The sequence below is a fragment of the Temnothorax nylanderi genome, unplaced genomic scaffold (assembly GCF_030848795.1).
Source record: "Temnothorax nylanderi isolate EJ_2023f unplaced genomic scaffold, tnyl_v1.0 TNYL_tig0466_pilon, whole genome shotgun sequence".
Taxonomy (NCBI): domain Eukaryota; kingdom Metazoa; phylum Arthropoda; class Insecta; order Hymenoptera; family Formicidae; genus Temnothorax; species Temnothorax nylanderi.
This window is the reverse complement of record NW_027249528.1, coordinates 94,743-112,152: the sequence shown is the minus strand read 5'-3', so window position 1 is coordinate 112,152 and position 17,410 is coordinate 94,743. Positions and strand designations below refer to the sequence as shown.

Here is a 17,410-nt window from a genome sequence, read left to right as displayed (position 1 = left end):
CCTTCTCAGTGACGGATTTACCCATACGCTAACTACGCTGAAGCGTAGGGCGGCAGATTTTTGGAAGCGGCAAATTTTTGGGCGAGATTATAATTTTTCTTTCCAAATTTGGTGAGCACGTGGAAGTGGTAGGGGTCTGTAACATATTTTATAAATAATGAAAAACAAGTAGATACAGCTTTAGAAAGTTTTGTAATAAACAATGTTGACATTTACCTAATAATCAAGTGGTTTACGGCGAGATTTTAGGCTTGCAAAATCATCGATAATGTCGTCGTATTTTAGGCTCATCATAAGCTCGGCTTCAATGACCAATATTGCCAATGAATTTAAACGTTCCTCCTCCAACGATGATCGTAAATACGTTTTTATTCGTTTTAAAGCGGAAAAAGATCGTTCTGCTGAGCAATTTGTGGCGGCCATACACAAAGATATTCGCAAAGCTATATCGATGTTAGGGAATACTGATAATAAATTTTGATCGCGTATAAGCGTACAAAGGTCGATCAGTTTTAATTTATCCTTTGAGCCAGTTTTGTTAAGAAACTGACGAAAGTGCACACATTCAATGGCAAATGAGTCTTCTAAATCTTTGGCGTAATAATTGTAAAGTTTCGTAGCTTCTTCGTGTATCGTGCTGTCTGACAAGTGAACAAGGTTTCTAATAAAATCGAAGCGTTTGAAGACATTTTCATACGCTGAATGTCGTTTCTCTAATTCAGATCTGATGCGATCTAATATCGCGTAGAAAGTTTCCACCCTGAATTTATTTTTTCCGGTTATGATGACTTCGTTCTCTTTCGATTCACCGAATTGAAGCTTTCGTTTGCAGCTTCGTTTGTTATCGAATTCGTACTCTTCAGGAATTATGCATTTGGCTTTCTCTACGTACACTTCAAACATCTCATCACTTCTCAAGCTTTCCATGAAATCGATTAGCGAACGATAAAGCTCTACAGCAACTCCTACGTCGATATCTACACTTTGCAGCACTTTACTCGTTGCATTAAATCGATCCAATAGCGAGTTCCAGAATATGGCCATAAACATTGTTTCGAATCGGCCAAGCTGTTTTTTTAATACAGCAGCTTCGGATCGAGTTACCGCTTTTTCATGAACATCTTCGATCATTATCATCAAAGATTGCAATACACCATCCCAGTTCTTACACAAACTATCGCAAGCGTCATGGCGAGATGACCATCGAGTTCCATCGACTCGTTTTAAAACTTTCGTACTACTTTTGCCGTTTGATGATAAGAGGTCCCAACGTCGAGTAGATGCAGCGAAGAAAGTGTACAAACTTTGAAGAGTACTGAAAAACGATGCAGCTTCTGTGACACATTCCGCGGCACAGGCTCCAACCAAATTCAACGAATGAGCCGCACAAGGTACATAATCGGCAAGAGGATTCAATCGTTTTAATCGTGCTTGTAATCCAGTGTAGATACCAGACATGTTGCTAGCATTATCGTACGATTGTCCTCTGCAGTTGCTTATGTCAATTTTCAACGATGCGAGCATAGAAGTTACAGCTGTTTCGAGTTCTTCAGATTTGTGTCCAACGTTTGGTAGAAAACCAAGAAAGCGTTCGATCGGGCTACCATCTTCTTTTACATATCTAATAATGAAAGAGAGCTGGTCGATGTGAGCTATGTCTGGCGTTGAGTCGACTACGATCGAGAAGTACTTGGCTGCTTGTATTTCTCTCACAATAGTATTTTTTACTTTTGATGCAATTAGATTAATAAACTCATTGCAAGTCGTTGAGGAGAGGTATGAAGTTTTTCCACTACCAGGATTTCCACACTGCGCTATGTGCGTCGACAGGAACGGGTCAAACTCGGCGATCGTTTCCAAAGTCATCATAAAATTGCCGTTTCTCAAAGAACCAAAACGTTCAGATGATCCTCGGAATGGAAGGCCACGACTAGCAAGGGCTTTTACGGCAACAATCACTCTTTTTAGGACATTTCTCCAATATTCGATTTCGTTCTTTACTTGTGTACAAAGACCGGAGTCAACTCTTTCTTTCGCGCGACTGCGCTTTATTAGTGCAATTTGACACTGGAGATGCTCTTTTGAATTTTCATGCCCGCTCAATACTTTGTTCACGTTACTCCAGTCGCGAAAACCTTCTGTCGCCAGCTGAGAAATTCCACCAAACAATCGGCATGATACACAAAACAAAGTTTTTTTCATAGGAGAATAAATTAAATATTTTCGCAGCTGATTTTCTCCATTTGGCAATCGTCGATAAAATGCGCTTTTTGAAAGAAATCGATCTTGGTTACCGAAACGAGTCTTCGACAACGAGAAATCGGCATGCAAGTTTTGATTAATTTCCTTCGAAAGTAAGTGGTCAATTAAATTGTCGTTAATAATTCTCCATTCCGCGGGATCGTCACTCACCGAGCCTAAACCTAAGCCACTTACGTCTTCTGTAGTCAATGACAGTGCAATCTCTTGTTTTTGTGACTGATATAGTGCTTGTTCTGATGTAGTGCTCGAACCTTGGCTTGAAGTACTACAAATTTCATTTTCGGTTGTATTTTGTACGTGGCCCTCGAGAATGGGCTTGTTAATATTATTTTCATCATCCTGAGTGATTGGAGTGATTGGACGGAAAAACGTATTTAGCCTCTTCGTCTTTTCCAACAACTCGTCTTCTTTCTTTCTTTTCTCTTTTGCAATCTTCTTGTATTGATATCCACTTAGTCTTTTTCGACCATCACTCATTTTAATGCCGTACTGACTCGGTCTGTAAATAAAACTAGAATAACTGTTATTTTACCTAAATGCAGTAAAATAACGCACTCCGCTCTTCCTGAGAGTTCACGACTGACAAAAACAATGCCCGATCATCGACAATCGACAGTCTAATTTCTAGTTTTATTTACAGACCGAGTCGGTACGGGTTCAGCATTAAAATAAGCGACGGTCGAAAAAGACTAAGAGGATATATCAATATAAGAAGATTGGAAAGGGGAAAGAAAGAAAGAAAGAAGACGAGCTGTTGGAAAAGACGAAAACGCTACATACGTTTTTCCGTCCAATCACTCAGGGTGATGAAAATAATATTGTTTAATAATGAAACAGTTAAAGAAATTAGTAACCAAGATCGATTTCTTTCAAAAAGGCAAAAAGCGCGTTTTATCGACGATTTCCGAATGGAGAAAATCAGCTACGAAAATACTTGATTTATTCTCCTATAAAAAAGACTTTGTTTTGTGTATCGTACGCGTGCCGATTATTTAGTGGAACTTCTCAACTGTCGACAGAAGGTTTTCGAGACTGGAGTAACGTAAACAAAGTATAAATTGATAATTAAAATTAATCTAAAATTTCGTTTGAGGGGCGGCAAAATTTCGAATGCGTAGAGCGTCAAGTTCGGTAAATCCGCCACTGGGCCTTCTATGTCATATATATACTCGAAGGAATCGTGCGTGACTTGCGTCTAACCGTCCGGCAGATACTCTCTGTGTCGCGTTGAGTTTGTATCGCTCGTTCGCTTGTAATAAAAGTTTGTCTCCCTAATAAGAGATTTTTGTTTTTTCTATCCTTATCAATTACAATTGTTGAGAATAATGATGCGTGGAGTGGTAAGTTCGGGTAAAGTCAATAATGAGATGTTACGGTGTATAAGGATTAATGAGTTTATATTCAATACACTATAAATATATGTGAAACGCCAGAGTGCTCGTTGCGTGTCGGCCACGAGAGAGTCTCATATCAGACTGAGCATGCTCGCGCCGCGCGTCGCTCGTGCGGTGTTCTTCTTGCGGACGCTATACTCTTAACACACCTAGCTTGCGTGCTCGTTGCGCCCCCCTTCAGTGTTGCTCAGTCATACATATACACGTACTTATGTGACTAAGCTAAATTTACTCATTTCTCAACAACAATAATTTAAATATTGAAACTATTTTGTACTATATGCTTTCTAATTACTTATATGTAATTACCAACAATATATTAATAACAAATAATAAATTAAGGGAGTATTCTGATTTGAAAGGTCGTGAAAATAGGTATTTTTTATGAATTTTTTGTAGGAAAACAGAGAAAGCGAATAATGTTAAACTTTTCATGTTCTTTTAACTTTATTTTGAGAATATATTTTTATTTTTTAAGTAACAAAAATGCTCTTTTTTCTATGTTATATCCTGGTCACTAGAATAAGGTATAAATGACAGACGATGTAAATGATTCTAACTGTTCTGACTTTGATTCTGACTTTTCTAGGTATCAGAAACGCAAAAACCAAAAATTGTCTTATTCAGAAGAAGTGCAATGTGACTATCGTCTGAACTAGAATAAACATTATACGTTTATTATTTTTTTTTCTTTTAATAAAATACTTCCAAAATTTTGAAAAAAGTTATAATATTTTTAATAAAAAGGCCGCCAGAATGGAAATATTAGTTTAGTTCTAGTTCAGACGATAGCCACACTTCTCCTAAATAAAAAATTTTTGGTTTTTGCGTTTCAGATATCTAGAACAGCTAGAATCATTTACACCGTCTGTCATTTACACCTTCTAATGACAGGATATAACATGGAAAAGAAGAGCATTTTTATTACTTAAAACTAAAAATATATTTTCAAAATAAGGCTAAATAAACATGTACAGTTTAGCGTTATTCGCTCTTTTCGTTTTCCTGCAAAAAATTCCTGAAAAATATCTTTCTTTATGACTTTTCAAACCAGAATATCTCCTTAATAATTTTTTTCATTTTTTTCCTGACGGATCAAAAGATTAATCATTCTTTACTTCTCAATATAAATAAAGGCCGTAGCCGGATAAGAAGGATCAATGTGCTCCCACACGGATCATGCTCATTTATTTTGCTTTGATTGCTATCAGTGTCACTTACAATTTAGTCGAATATTAGTCCTTAATATTGAACCGTTTTGGTGTAAAAAATAAAAATGAAAATTTCGAAAATAATTCATATTTTTTGATCGGCTTGTAGATATCATTAAGACACATTTGTGGAAAATTCTGGAAAGGTTTCTGATGACAGAAACATTGATAAAAAAAATAAATAAGTGTTCTTGCTTTTTTTTAGTTCCGATATCTTTCTGGCACAATTACGAAAAAAATTTTGTAGAATCTTGGAGTAGTTTCCTATCAGACATAATTTTTTGGAAGCAATAAAATAGGTAGGCGGTACTTTAAAAAAATAAAGTATTCTTTTTTATTTTTTAAAAATATGATATGCTTTTGGTACGATCGCTATATATTTTATGTAGAATTTTGGGATAGTATTCAACAACAAGTAATATTTTCGAATCAATAAAATAGGTAGGCGGAAGTTTAAAAAAATAAAATATTGTTTTTTATTTTTTAAAATTATGATATGCTCTTTGTACCATTGCCATATTTTTTTGTAGACTTTTGAGACGGTATTCTACAACAAGTAATTTTTTCGAACCAATAAAATGGGTAGAAAGGTACTTTAAAAAACAAATTTTTTTTCAAAATTATCATAGTTTTTTGGTACCATCGCCATATTTTTGTTTAGAATCTTGTAATGGAATCCTACAACAAGTAATTTTCCGGAATCGATTAAACAAATAGGTGCAGGTACTAAAAAAATAATAAAATAAAGTAAATTGTGTGGGACCCCGATAGATGGAGGCAGCAGCAAGCAAGCATGTGATCCAAAAAAGACGAGAGACTTTTGCCGAAGAATTAAGATATCCGTTACTTATATACTGTATACCATTTCACTTAAAATATATTACTCTTTCATTTAACCATATTCCTACAAATATTGGGGGCTCGTCCGGGATTTGGCCAAAGTGGAAAAAGCCGTCAAGCTGGTACATAAGCAGCGGAAGATTTTCAAGGTTAGGTTAACCTCGGCGAAAAGCTACGCACGACGTTGCGAGAAAGAACGAAGACCGCTAAGACGATGGAGAGGCTCAAGCAAATAAAGGTAGTAGCCAATAATATTAAGACGAGTTCTACGAAGGCTATAAAGGCGCTGCACAGGCTAGTGTTCGAGCAGGAAGGAGATCGCGGTAATCGGAAGCGGCTTCGCAAATTCGGCGGTTTCGCATTTGCTATATAGCGATTCAGAGGAGTATAAAAAGAAAATAACATATGCGGATACACATCTCGGATGGGGAGATTTAGTCTCAATTTGTAACATTTTGGCGATCGATTATGCAGGCACAAAGAAAGAGCTGACGTAGAGGATCTGTGGTTATTTGCTGGATCTCGACACGCTTATCGATGCCCACGAAGCTGGAAAAGATGATAACGACGATAACGACGACGACGAAGAAGAGGATGCTAACGACGATGGTGACGACGACACCAATGAAGACCGAGCGGAAGCTAGCGAAGACGAGAACGAAGAAAATAATGAAGATGAAAACGACAGACGACCAGGTAGGACTAGAAATACGATGGTTAAAAATAAATTCGCAATGACGTTCAGGGATGTGAAGGATTCGATTAGACCTTTCAGCGGGGACGAGAAATATCCAGTGGCACAATGGATTACGGACTTCGAAGAAGCAGCTGAGATTTATGAATGGACAGACATACAGAAAATGATATTCGCCAAGAAATTGTTACGAGGATTAGCCAAGCTGTTTATTCAAGGGGAAAGAGGATTGAGCACGTGGAGGAAATTAAAGAAGGCACTCCAAGACGAATTTAAAGATAAGATAAATAGTGCTGAATTACACAGACAGATGGACAAGAGGAAAATAAAAAAGGACGAATCGGTGCAGGCGTATTTTCTCACCATGAGAGAGATAGCAGCCAGAGGAGAAATAGAGGAAGAAGCGCTATTCCAGTATGTCATCGATGGTATAGATGACCAGCCGTCGAATAAAAGTATTTTGTATGGCGCCAAAAATGTAAAGGAGTTTAAAGAAAAATTAAAAGCGTACGAGAAGATGAGAACGAAGAGTACTAGTAATAGTAAATTGCCGAATTCTACGATGAATAAGAAGACAAAACAGAAGGAAGAGATTCGTTGCTTCAATTGCGGCGAAATAGGCCATAAATCAACGACGTGCGAGAACAAGAGTAAGGGTGTGTTAAATGTTTTAGATGCGACGAATTCGGACATAAGTCAAATGATTGCAAAAAGGAGAAACCGAAGAGAACAAAAGAAGACAAAGAAGGAACTAAGAGAAGCGAATCCGTGAATAGCCTTGACGCTCCTACAAACATGTATAAGGAAATAGAAATTGCAGGCAAGAAGTTCAAGGCGCTATTTGATACCGGCAGTCAGCATAATATTGTTAGTCAGAGCGTGTACAAAGAAGTCGGAGCACCGGCGCTGTTGGATTCCGCTTTATGCTTTTCCGGATTTGGTGGAAGTAAAGTTAAGCCACTAGGATGTTTTAAAGGCGATATCTTAATCAACGGCGAACGTTTTCATGTGACAATCTACGTGGTTGCCGATAACGTCATGACAATGGAAGCAGTCGTCGGGAATGAACTTTTATCTCAAGCAGAAATTAAAATAAATCAAGAAGGCTTACCATTAACAAGATAAATGAGATAGAAAGCATTCTCTCAGCGAGTTACAGCATTGAAACAAATACACCTGCTATTGGACACACCGTCGATGAAGAAAAGAGAAAGGAAGTACAGACGCTTTTAGATAATTACATGCCTACTTAGTCTTCTTAGGCATGAGACTAATATCGAAATGACAATTACGTTGGACGATGATCAGAAGATCTTTGCGCGACCACGACGTTTACCACTTCCAGAAAGAAAAATCGTATCAGAACAAGTGGATCAATGGATTAAAGAAGGAATAATCGAGCCGTGCTCATCGCAGTACGCTAGCCAAGTTGTGGTAACTAAGAAGAAGGATGGAACACCACGAATCTGTATTGATTATAGAGCAATTAATAGAGCTATGGTGAAAGATCGCTATCCTTTGCCTCTTATAGAAGACATTTTAGATAAGTTGCAAGATTCCCGTGTTTTCAGCAGTCTGGATCTAAGAAATGGATTTTTCCATGTGGCTGTTAACAAGAGTAGTCAAAAATATACTGCATTTGTGACGCACGATGGGCAGTATCAATTCCGCAAGGTACCGTTTGGACTGTGCAACTCACCGGCAGTGTTCCAGCGTTTCATTAACAGAATATTTTAAGACATGACGATAAAAGGAATCGCGCTGCCGTACATCGATGATTTGATAATACCAGCAAAGGATATGGAAGACGCAGTTCAGAAGCTGAAGTTGGTGTTGAAACGGGCGGAAGAGTATGGACTAGAGATTAATAAAAGGAAGTGCCAGTTGCTGCAACGACGTATTGAATTCTTGGGACATGTCATCGAGGATGGGAAGCTGTACCCGTCATCGGAGAAAACGAAAGCAGTAATAAAATTCCCAGAACCGAAAACTCTTAAGCAAATACAGAGTTTCTTAGGCCTAACCGGTTACTTCCGGAAATTCATCCCACAGTACTCCCGTATCGCAAAGCCGTTGAGCGATCTATTGAATAAAAAACAATCGTTCCGATTTAAAGAAGAAGAAGTTAATGCTTTTAGAACACTAAAACAATGCTTAACCGAGGAACCGGTTCTAAGCATTTTCAATCAAGAGTACGAGACTGAGGTTCATACCGATGCCAGTCAGGATGGTTATGGTGCCGTGATGTTGCAGAAATCCCCTGAAGATTGTAAACTGCATCCCGTGTACTTTATGAGTAAGAAGACGTCAGATGCTGAAAGAAAGTATTCTAGCTACGAGCTTGAGGCGTTGGCCGTAGTAGAAGCCTTGAAGAAGTTCCGCGTCTACTTGTTAGGCAAGTCATTCAAGATCATTACAAATTGCGCTGCATTTCAGCAGACGATGTGGAAAAAGGATCTCACGCCGCGTATAGCACGATGGGCTCTGTTCCTGGAGGATTATAATTATACTATTGAGCACCGATCTGGATCACGATTGAAGCATGTTGATGCGCTCCGTCGCTACCCAGTGATGACAGTGGGATCTGTTAGCAATATTGTTTCGAAGATGAAAAAAGCACAGGATGACGATGACATCATTAAAGGAATTAAGGAGCACTTGACAAGAGGATCATACCAGGACTATTTGTTACATGGATTGGTTTACAAGCAGTTGCATGGTTGCGAGTTGATCGTAGTCCCTAAAACGATGCAATATGAGATTATAAAAAATGCGTACGAGAGGGGCCATTTTGCTGCTAAGAGGACCGAAGATGAGGTGAAACGAGAGTTTTTCATCCCTGAACTCCACGCTAAAGTCGAAAAGTGCATCGCAAACTGCGTAAAATGCATCCTGGTTAATAGAAAGTCGGGAAAGCAAGAGGGGTATCTACATCCGTTAAGTAAAGGAGATATCCCGTTGCACACGTATTATCTGGATCATTTGGGGCCACTCGAGACGACGCACAAGAAGTACAAGCATATTTTAGCTGTCATAGATGCCTTTACTAAGTTCGTGTGGCTGTACCCCACCAGGACAGTCACTTCCAAGGAAGTTATCGACAAGCTGGAAGTACAGAAGAGTATTTTTGGTAATCCGAGTAGGATCATCTCGGACAGGGGCACCGCGTTTACATCGGCTGAATTCGAAGACTATTGCCAGAAAGAGGACATCGAACACTTCAAAGTTACAGCGGGTTTGCCCAGGGCAAACGGGCAGGTGGAGCGTATCAATAGGACAATCATTCCAGTACTTGCCAAGATGTCAATCGATGAACCCACGAAGTGGTACAAGCACGTTGCCAAACTACAACAAGTTTTGAATTCTACCTACCAACGCAGTATTGATACAACTCCATTTGAGCTGCTAATAGGTACCAGGATGAGGACTAAAGAGGATCTCAGGATGAAGAAAGCAGTTGAGCAGGAGATGGTTCACCATTATGACGCCACACGCAAGCAGTCTAGAGATGATGCCAGACAACAAATCGAAGCGGTCCAGTTAGAAAATCGGAGACACTACAACTTAAGACGCAGGAATCCTAATAAATACCATCTCAATGATCTGGTGGCCATAAAACGCACCCAAGCAGGGCCAGGATTGAAGCTGAAACCCAAGTACTTAGGGCCGTATCGTGTCACCAAAACAAAATCCGGTGATACGTACGAGGTGGAAAGAGTAGGAGACGGTGAAGGACCAGCGAAGACTACAACTTGTGCCGAATACTTGAAGCGATGGGCTAGACCGGAGCAGGACGAGCAGATGTCATCCGAGGCGGATGATGCTTCAGGACGGCCGAACTGTGGGACCCCGATAGATGGATGCAGCAGCAAGCAAGCACAAGCAAGGGTGTGATCCAAAAAAGACGAGAGACTCTTGCCGAAGAATTAAGATATCCGTTACTGTATACCATTTCACTTAAAATATATTACTCTTTCATTTAACCATATTCCTACAATTGAAATAATTATAAAAGGTTAAACTATAATCGTATTAAATCAATGTTTATTAATGAAGTACCTACACATACACGTACACATACACATACACATACACTCAAAATAATGAAGTACACATACACATTTGTTCACATAATCACTCTCATACTATTATTTACACTATTTATAGTAATATTCATATGAATGGTCTAATCTTCATCACTATCTTCATTGATAATAGGCGTGATGCCGTTTGTTTTAAATATATTTAAATATTTTTTTATACATATTTAAATATATTTAAAACAGACGGCATCACGCCTATTATCAATGAAAATATAGTGATGAAAATTTGTCCATCCATATGAATATAACTGTAAATAATAGAGGTATAAGAGTATAAGAATAATTATGTGAATGAATGTATATGTGTAATTCATTATTTTGAGTGTACGTGTACGTGTATGTCTATGTGTACTTCATTAATAAATATTTGATTTAATACGATTATAGTTTATTCTTTTATAATTATTTCAATTTACTTTATTTTATTATTTTTTTAGTACCTGCACCTATTTATGTTTAATCGATTCCGGAAAATTACTTGTTGTAGGATTCCATTCCAAGATTCTAAACAAAAATATGGCGATGGTACCAAAAAACTACGATAATTTTGAAAAAAAAAATTTGTTTTTTAAAGTACCTTTCTACCCATTTTATTGGTTCGAAAAAATTACTTGTTGTAGAATACCGTCTCAAAAGTCTACAAAAAAATATGGCAATGGTACAAAGAGCATATCATAATTTTAAAAAATAAAAAACAATATTTTATTTTTTTAAACTTCCGCCTACCTATTTTATTGGTTCGAAAAAATTACTTGTTGTAGAATACTATCCCAAAATTCTACATAAAATATACGGCGATCGTAACAAAAGCATATCATATTTTTAAAAAATGAAAAAGAATACTTAATTTTTTTAAAGTACCGCCTACCCATCTTATTGCTTCCAAAAATTATGTCTGATAGGAAACTACTCCAAAATTCTACAAAAAATTTTTCGTAATTGTGCCAGAAAGATATCGGGATTAAAAAAAGCAAGAACATTTATTTATTTTTTCTTATCAATGTTTCTATCAGTAACCTTTTTTTATTTTTTTTACATGGGTGAAATCTTCGACTACTGGAATCCCCACGGAGTTGAAGCGGCAACCAGTCTCGAGGTCCAATCGGGGAGCGCCCGGGACTTGGTCCCGGGCAACCAGTCGTGGACCCCGATCGGGGTGCGCCGCCCCCCTCCGGGGTTTGACCAATAGCCCCCCATAATCGGGGGGAAGACCCCCCACCCCCGGGTGGGGCGGGGGAGTGCCGGATTCCACGCGCACGTGTCGCCACGCGCGCGTGGCCTGCCGGCTAAAACACCCATGAGTGACCCTAACACTGTACGGTGCTGGGAGGTCCCGGGAAACGCACTGATTCTTCCGTGGGCCCCCCGCACCTCGCCCTTATGGGCGATTGCTACCTAATTCGTGACGGATAAGTGCCACCACCCTCATCCGCCACCCCTCCCTCCGGAGTTGGTTGCGCAGCGGGCGAGCGGCACACCCCGACCGCTCGCCCGCCCTCCGGGCGGGGGAAGAGGAGAATAAAAGGTGGTACCGTGCGGTCCCTTTCTGAGAGAGGACCCGGTTTCTCCTCCTCCCGCGCCCTCTTAGGGGCAGGCGGGGTCCGCAGCCCCGAGGCAAGGCCTAAGCCCCCCCGGAGATCCACGGCCCCCTGCCCTGCGGACCGGGAGGAGCGCTTGTGGCGGGAACCCCTTGAGGGGACCCCGCCCGAGCTCCCGCCGGCCCGCGCCCTCCTCCTCCGCCGACCTGCTCGGCACCAATAATGGCGGCAAGAGGGCGGACCCCCCTTCCCCCAAGGGAGGAAAGGATTTGGTCCGCCCCCGTGCCACCCCCTTCTCAGCTACCGCTCAACACTACCTCCCCTACTCGGAGAGGTGCCCGGACGTTCGTTAGGGGATAAAGTGCCGCCCCCGTCGGAAGAACGACGCCTCCCCCCCCGTCCAGTTGTATCCTAATCTCCCTCACTTTCTGATTGTGAGGGAGGAGGAGGAGGAGGAGCCCTCCTCTCCTCACTCTCTCGTCCGTCTCCTTCCGCGACATTACTGTTTCGCAGAAGGAGGCGAACTTCCTCCAGTTTTCCCTACCAGTCTCCCCCACCCGTACCGCCGCAGCAACGACGGCGGGGAGGGAGAGGTCCTGTCCTATCCCTGCCCTGAGAACACGGCGCTCTTTCGTGGACAATCCTCCAGCGTGTGCTGCGCCGTGTCCACGGTCTCAGGGCAGTGGTGGCAGCGCGCTGTGAGCTCCTTCCCGATGCGGTGCAGGTATTTGCCAAAACACCCGTGGCCCGTCAACACCTGCACGCGTGGAAGGCAACATATCTTCTTTTGTTGCCCTCCACCCACTCCTCCAGTACCGGCTGGACGGCCTCGATGACCCTCCTCCCCCATATACGTTGGGGGTCCGCGAGCCATTGCTTCCACTCACGGAAGAGGGTCTCCTTGGCTCTGAGCTTCAGCTCCCTCCTGGCCTTCGGCGGGACCTCCCCCTGCTCCGCTCTTATCCTGCCGACCGCCTCGTACGTCTCGGCATACGATTTGGCCAGCAGTTCAATAGGGGGAACTTCCGCGAGGATGGTCGCCCCCACGTGGGAGACGGTCCGATAGGCCCTGGCGGCCCTGATCGCAATCACTTTCTGCGCGGCCGCCATTTGCCTATTGAAACGGGCGTTTCCGCCCACCTTCATCCACCATATCGGTGCTGCATAAAGCAGCACCGAATGGACCGTCGCCACGTAGAGGCGACGCACGTGCCCGCCGGCCCCGCCGATGTTTGGCAGAATCCTCGCCAGGCTGTTGGCCATCTTCTTGGCCTTTGGGGCCACACGGGCTACGTGCTCGTCGAAGCTCATCCTTTTGTCCAGCCACACTCCCAGGTACTTGAAGTGAGGAGTGGTCGGGACTCTCACTCCCTTCATTCTGAGACTGAGCCCCTCCGGAGGCGGGTCTCACCAACGGCGGTTGTAAAACACTGTCGCTTGTGTTTTCTGTGGGGCCACCTCCAGGCCCAGTCTCCTTATGGAGCGCACCACGCATTCGGCTGCCATATTGGCCAGCCCGAATAGCTCCTGCCATTCCTTCCCGCTGACTCCCAGGTATACGTCATCCGCGTATCCTGAGAGCCAGCATCCCTCGGGGAGGGGGGTCCTGAGGACCAGGTCGTAGCCAACGATCCACAGCAGGGGCCCTAACACTGACCCCTGCGGGACGCCGCATTCCACGAGCTTGACCCGCAGGATCCCATCCCGGTCCGTGTACAACTGTCCCTGAAATAGTCTTGAATGACCTCTATTAGGTAATCGGGGACCCCGAACCTAGCCAGGGCCTCCCCGATCACCGGCTAGGGGAGAGAGTTAAAGGCGTTCCTGACATCAAAGGAGACGCCCATGACAACTCTCCCCCCTCTATCTCGGCCTCCGTCCGGGAGAGGACGCGTTTAATCGCGTCGACGGTCGATCTCCCGGCACAGAAGCCGAATTGGTCATCCGAGATCCCTCCTCCATCCCTTTGGGACAGGTGCTGGACGAGGTGTTCGGCAATGATTCTTTCGAAGATCTTACCAACCTCGTCCAGCAGGCACACGGGCCGGTAGGCGGACGGCGAACCCGCAGGTTTGCCCGCCTTCGGCAGGAGCACCAGGCTGGCTTCCTTCCACTTGGTGGGGAACCGGCCGGCCTTTAGACATTCGGTGAATACCCTCCGCATTCTGCGGGCCAGTCCCCCCGCGGCCAAGGTCCACGGTCTCCCCGGTATGCCGTCAGGGCCAGGAGCCTTATCTCCTGACCCTGCGGAGAGCCCTTGACAGCTCCTCCTCGCTGACCCCCCATTCCTCTCTCCATTCCGGTCCCGCTGTCGCCGGGAACCGGACCTCTCCCCCGTCCTTCCTGGGGAAGAGCTGGTCGACTACTTCGCCGACGAATTGGGGGTCCAGCGTCTCCGTGGTTGGGGGCACCCGAGATCTGAGCTTGTCCAGCACCAGTTTGTACGGGCGCCCCCACGGGTCCTCTTCCACGCTGTCGAGGAGCTCCTTCCAGGAGCGCTCCTTGGTCGCGCGTATCGCTGTGGAGAGGACCTGGCGGGCGGTACGCCAGGCCTCTCCCGCTTCCTCCACTGCCAGAGGGCCACGTCTACCTGCTCGTGCCCTCTGTTATTTCCTCTTTGCGCGGACGGAGAAGCGCCTGAGTTCGGCCAGCTCCTCCATCCACCAATACGCGCATCTTCGAGGGGACTGGGGACGAACCCGGGGCATCGCCACGTCACAGGCCTTCGTCATCACCCGCGACAAATCCCCGGCCAGCTCATCCACGTCCGCATCCCCTTCTTCGACTTGCTCCCTCTCTCCGTCCCAAGTTAGGACGATAATGGCCGCTATGAATCGGTCGCCGTCCATTTTTCTGAAGGCCCATCTCCGCCTGTGCCTATTGGCTTCCTGGCGGCGGGCGAGTACCTCCGGGGGGGTGGCACGGACCATCATCTCTATATATTGATGATCAGAGAGTGTCTCTAGGTCCGTGGCCATCCTCCAGTTGCGCATTTCTCGGGCGACAGGAGGGGTGGCCCACGTCAGGTCCACCACCGACTGCCCTTGCCGCCGATCAGAAACCTTTCCCGAATTTTTCACAAATGTGTCTCAATGACATTTACAACATATTAAAATTTCATCAAAATCGGTTAAGCCGATCAAAAGATATGAATTATTTTCGAAATTTTTATTTTTATTTTTTACACTAAAACGGTTTAATATTAAGGGCTAATATTTGACTAAATTGTAAGTGACACTGATAGCAATCAAAGGAAAAAAAATGAGCATGATCCGTGTGGGGGCACATTGATCCTTCTTATCCGGCTACGGCCTTTAGGTATGTTGTCATGGTTTTATTCGATTATTCCGTCGTTTTTATATTTGTGATTCAATTAGATTGTTTATTTTATTTATATTATTAAGAGATCTTTTAATGTTTTAGTATGCTAACTTAAACACGTTATTATGTTTTTTGATATTTATTTTCTTCTTTCATAGCAATCCGTTCCGAAGAAGACTATAAGTACAGTCGAAACTTTAACCGTGTGTATTGTTTGTTTAATAAATTGTTTCTATTTTAATCCAATATCTCTCTTTTGGCGCTCGTGATTTGGCCGTTTAAATATGCATAGCTAAAATTATAAACTTAATAAGACTAAAAAGAATACTATAAACTACAATATTTTTCTTGATAGTTAATATTTATTTAATTATTATTATTATGCATTTAAATATTAAATTTAAATATCATGCTATGCTAAAGTTAATGTTTTTAATGTAGGACTTTTTTCAGATAAAAAAGCGTATTGGCAAAACAGGGATTGCTATTTATACATTATCCTTACAAATTTTAATTTTTATGTTTATTAATAACAACATGACGCATATATATATATTGTGACGTTGCAGTTTCGCTGCATCGTGGCAGCGCCCCGCCGCCGTCACAAGGCACGGGTTTCGCGCCCGAGGACGGTCCAAAGAGTCGATGCGAGATCTCCAGTGGCATAATTAAGCGCGTTTGCATGTTCTGATCCTTTTGTTATTTTATTTTGTATACTGCGCGGCGCCTCACCGAGACGAGACACGGATTTCTCCGAGGGAATACGAGGGACCACGAGAAATGGAACAAGCCGGGAGAATCGAGCCGAGAGATCGATCGACGAAAGCGGACCGTGGCGAGGCTCGCGGGCCAACGAGCACAAGGGAGCGCAGGAGGACACGCGCGCGGCGCGTGACACAGCGGCGGGCGGACCCGTAGAAGCAGGGCCACGGGACGCCGGGGCAGATTGAACTTCACCTGCCCTCCTCACCTGCAGACCGGACTCCGGGATGGACGGTCGCCATTCCCGGACCGAAACGGAGGAGCACGGAGACATTAGCGTCCCGTCCGCTGCCGGGAAAGATCCCGGCGAAATCGCCGCGCGAGCGAGGAACCCTTAAGCGCCCTGCGGGAGCCGTGATTGACGGCCCTGCGCAAGGACACGTCGCGAGCCTGCGAGCTCACCCCTAATTAGTCCGCGCTATAGCGTCGAGAGGCCGCGTACGCCCGGGGTAGGGCGCGCTATCAATTCCACAATCGAGCGAATTTTCGGCGACACTCTCGGATCGTCCTCTGGCGAGATACGTAACGTAACGTGGCGCAGTACGCCCAGCTTTCAAGCCGTTTCTGACGACGACGTCCGACCCGATCTTTGGCGGCGAGGAGCTTTCGAGAGAAAGCTGAGGTTGCCTCGGGTAATTTCGCGTACATGTAAAGCCACGACACCGCTCTCCGGGTCGCGCTCTCGCTCGGGAATAATTTCGGTAATTAGCGTGTTCGCCGACAAGGCGTGATTTAGCGATCGACAGCGAAAGCGAGGGGCACCGGAATGGTCTCGTGGCCACGGGATCGTGACCAACAATTGCGAGCTCCTGGAGATCACGATAGATGCGTCAATGACGGATTCCGAGATCGCGAATTCGCCATTTCTCGCGACCTTCGCGTTCGCGACCGCGTGTTTCGTCGGAAAATGCGTCCCCACGAAAAAGGCCGGGATGGCCTCTCTCAGGTTTCTCTCTGGTTACGTGCAATGGCCTTTAGGGCCGGTATTCATAGTCGAATCTTATATTTTAAGTCCGTCTTAAGTACGATCTTAAGATGCCATTAACCAATCACAAAGCCGTATTAGCATCTTAAGACATTACTTAAGACGATCTTAAAATAAGAACCAACTATGAATACCGGCCTAGGACACCGTTATAGCTTTGTATCACTTCCACTAACTTCTTGGCTGAAGCATATGGCGACCATGATAGCTTTGTCTCACTCCCACTTACAGCTTGTCTCACTCTCACTAACTTGGCTGAAACATATGGCGGGACCAATCAAAAATCGTCACCACATTGGC

At 44.0% G+C, this 17,410-nt stretch overlaps 2 protein-coding genes across 2 annotated transcripts; both read right to left on the bottom strand.

The window, feature by feature from the left end:
* Nucleotides 1-718: 718 nt before the first annotated feature.
* LOC139783064 (zinc finger MYM-type protein 1-like) lies at nt 719-2,739 on the bottom strand. Its single transcript, XM_071722185.1, has 3 exons — nt 2,413-2,739; nt 857-2,148; nt 719-734 (listed from the first exon to the last, which is right to left on the bottom strand). Exons 1-3 carry the CDS (start codon nt 2,737-2,739, stop codon nt 719-721), a joined length of 1,635 nt encoding a protein of 544 aa, XP_071578286.1.
* Nucleotides 2,740-12,792: 10,053 nt separating this feature from the next.
* On the bottom strand, nt 12,793-13,419 carry LOC139783063 (uncharacterized). The gene has a single exon (XM_071722184.1). It carries the CDS (start codon nt 13,417-13,419, stop codon nt 12,793-12,795), a length of 627 nt encoding a protein of 208 aa, XP_071578285.1.
* Nucleotides 13,420-17,410: the final 3,991 nt, after the last annotated feature.

What these genes read in the sequence shown, in the direction of transcription:
- LOC139783064 (XM_071722185.1), bottom strand. Translation starts at nt 2,739, where the DNA reads ATGAGTGATGGTCGAAAAAGACTAAGTGGATATCAATACAAGAAGATT. An exon ending in GTGGCTTAGGTTTAGGCTCG is followed by an intron (nt 2,149 to 2,412) that starts GTGAGTGACGAT and finishes GGAATTTCTCAG; the next exon opens with CTGGCGACAGAAGGTTTTCG.
- LOC139783063 (XM_071722184.1), bottom strand. Translation starts at nt 13,419, where the DNA reads ATGAAGGGAGTGAGAGTCCCGACCACTCCTCACTTCAAGTACCTGGGA.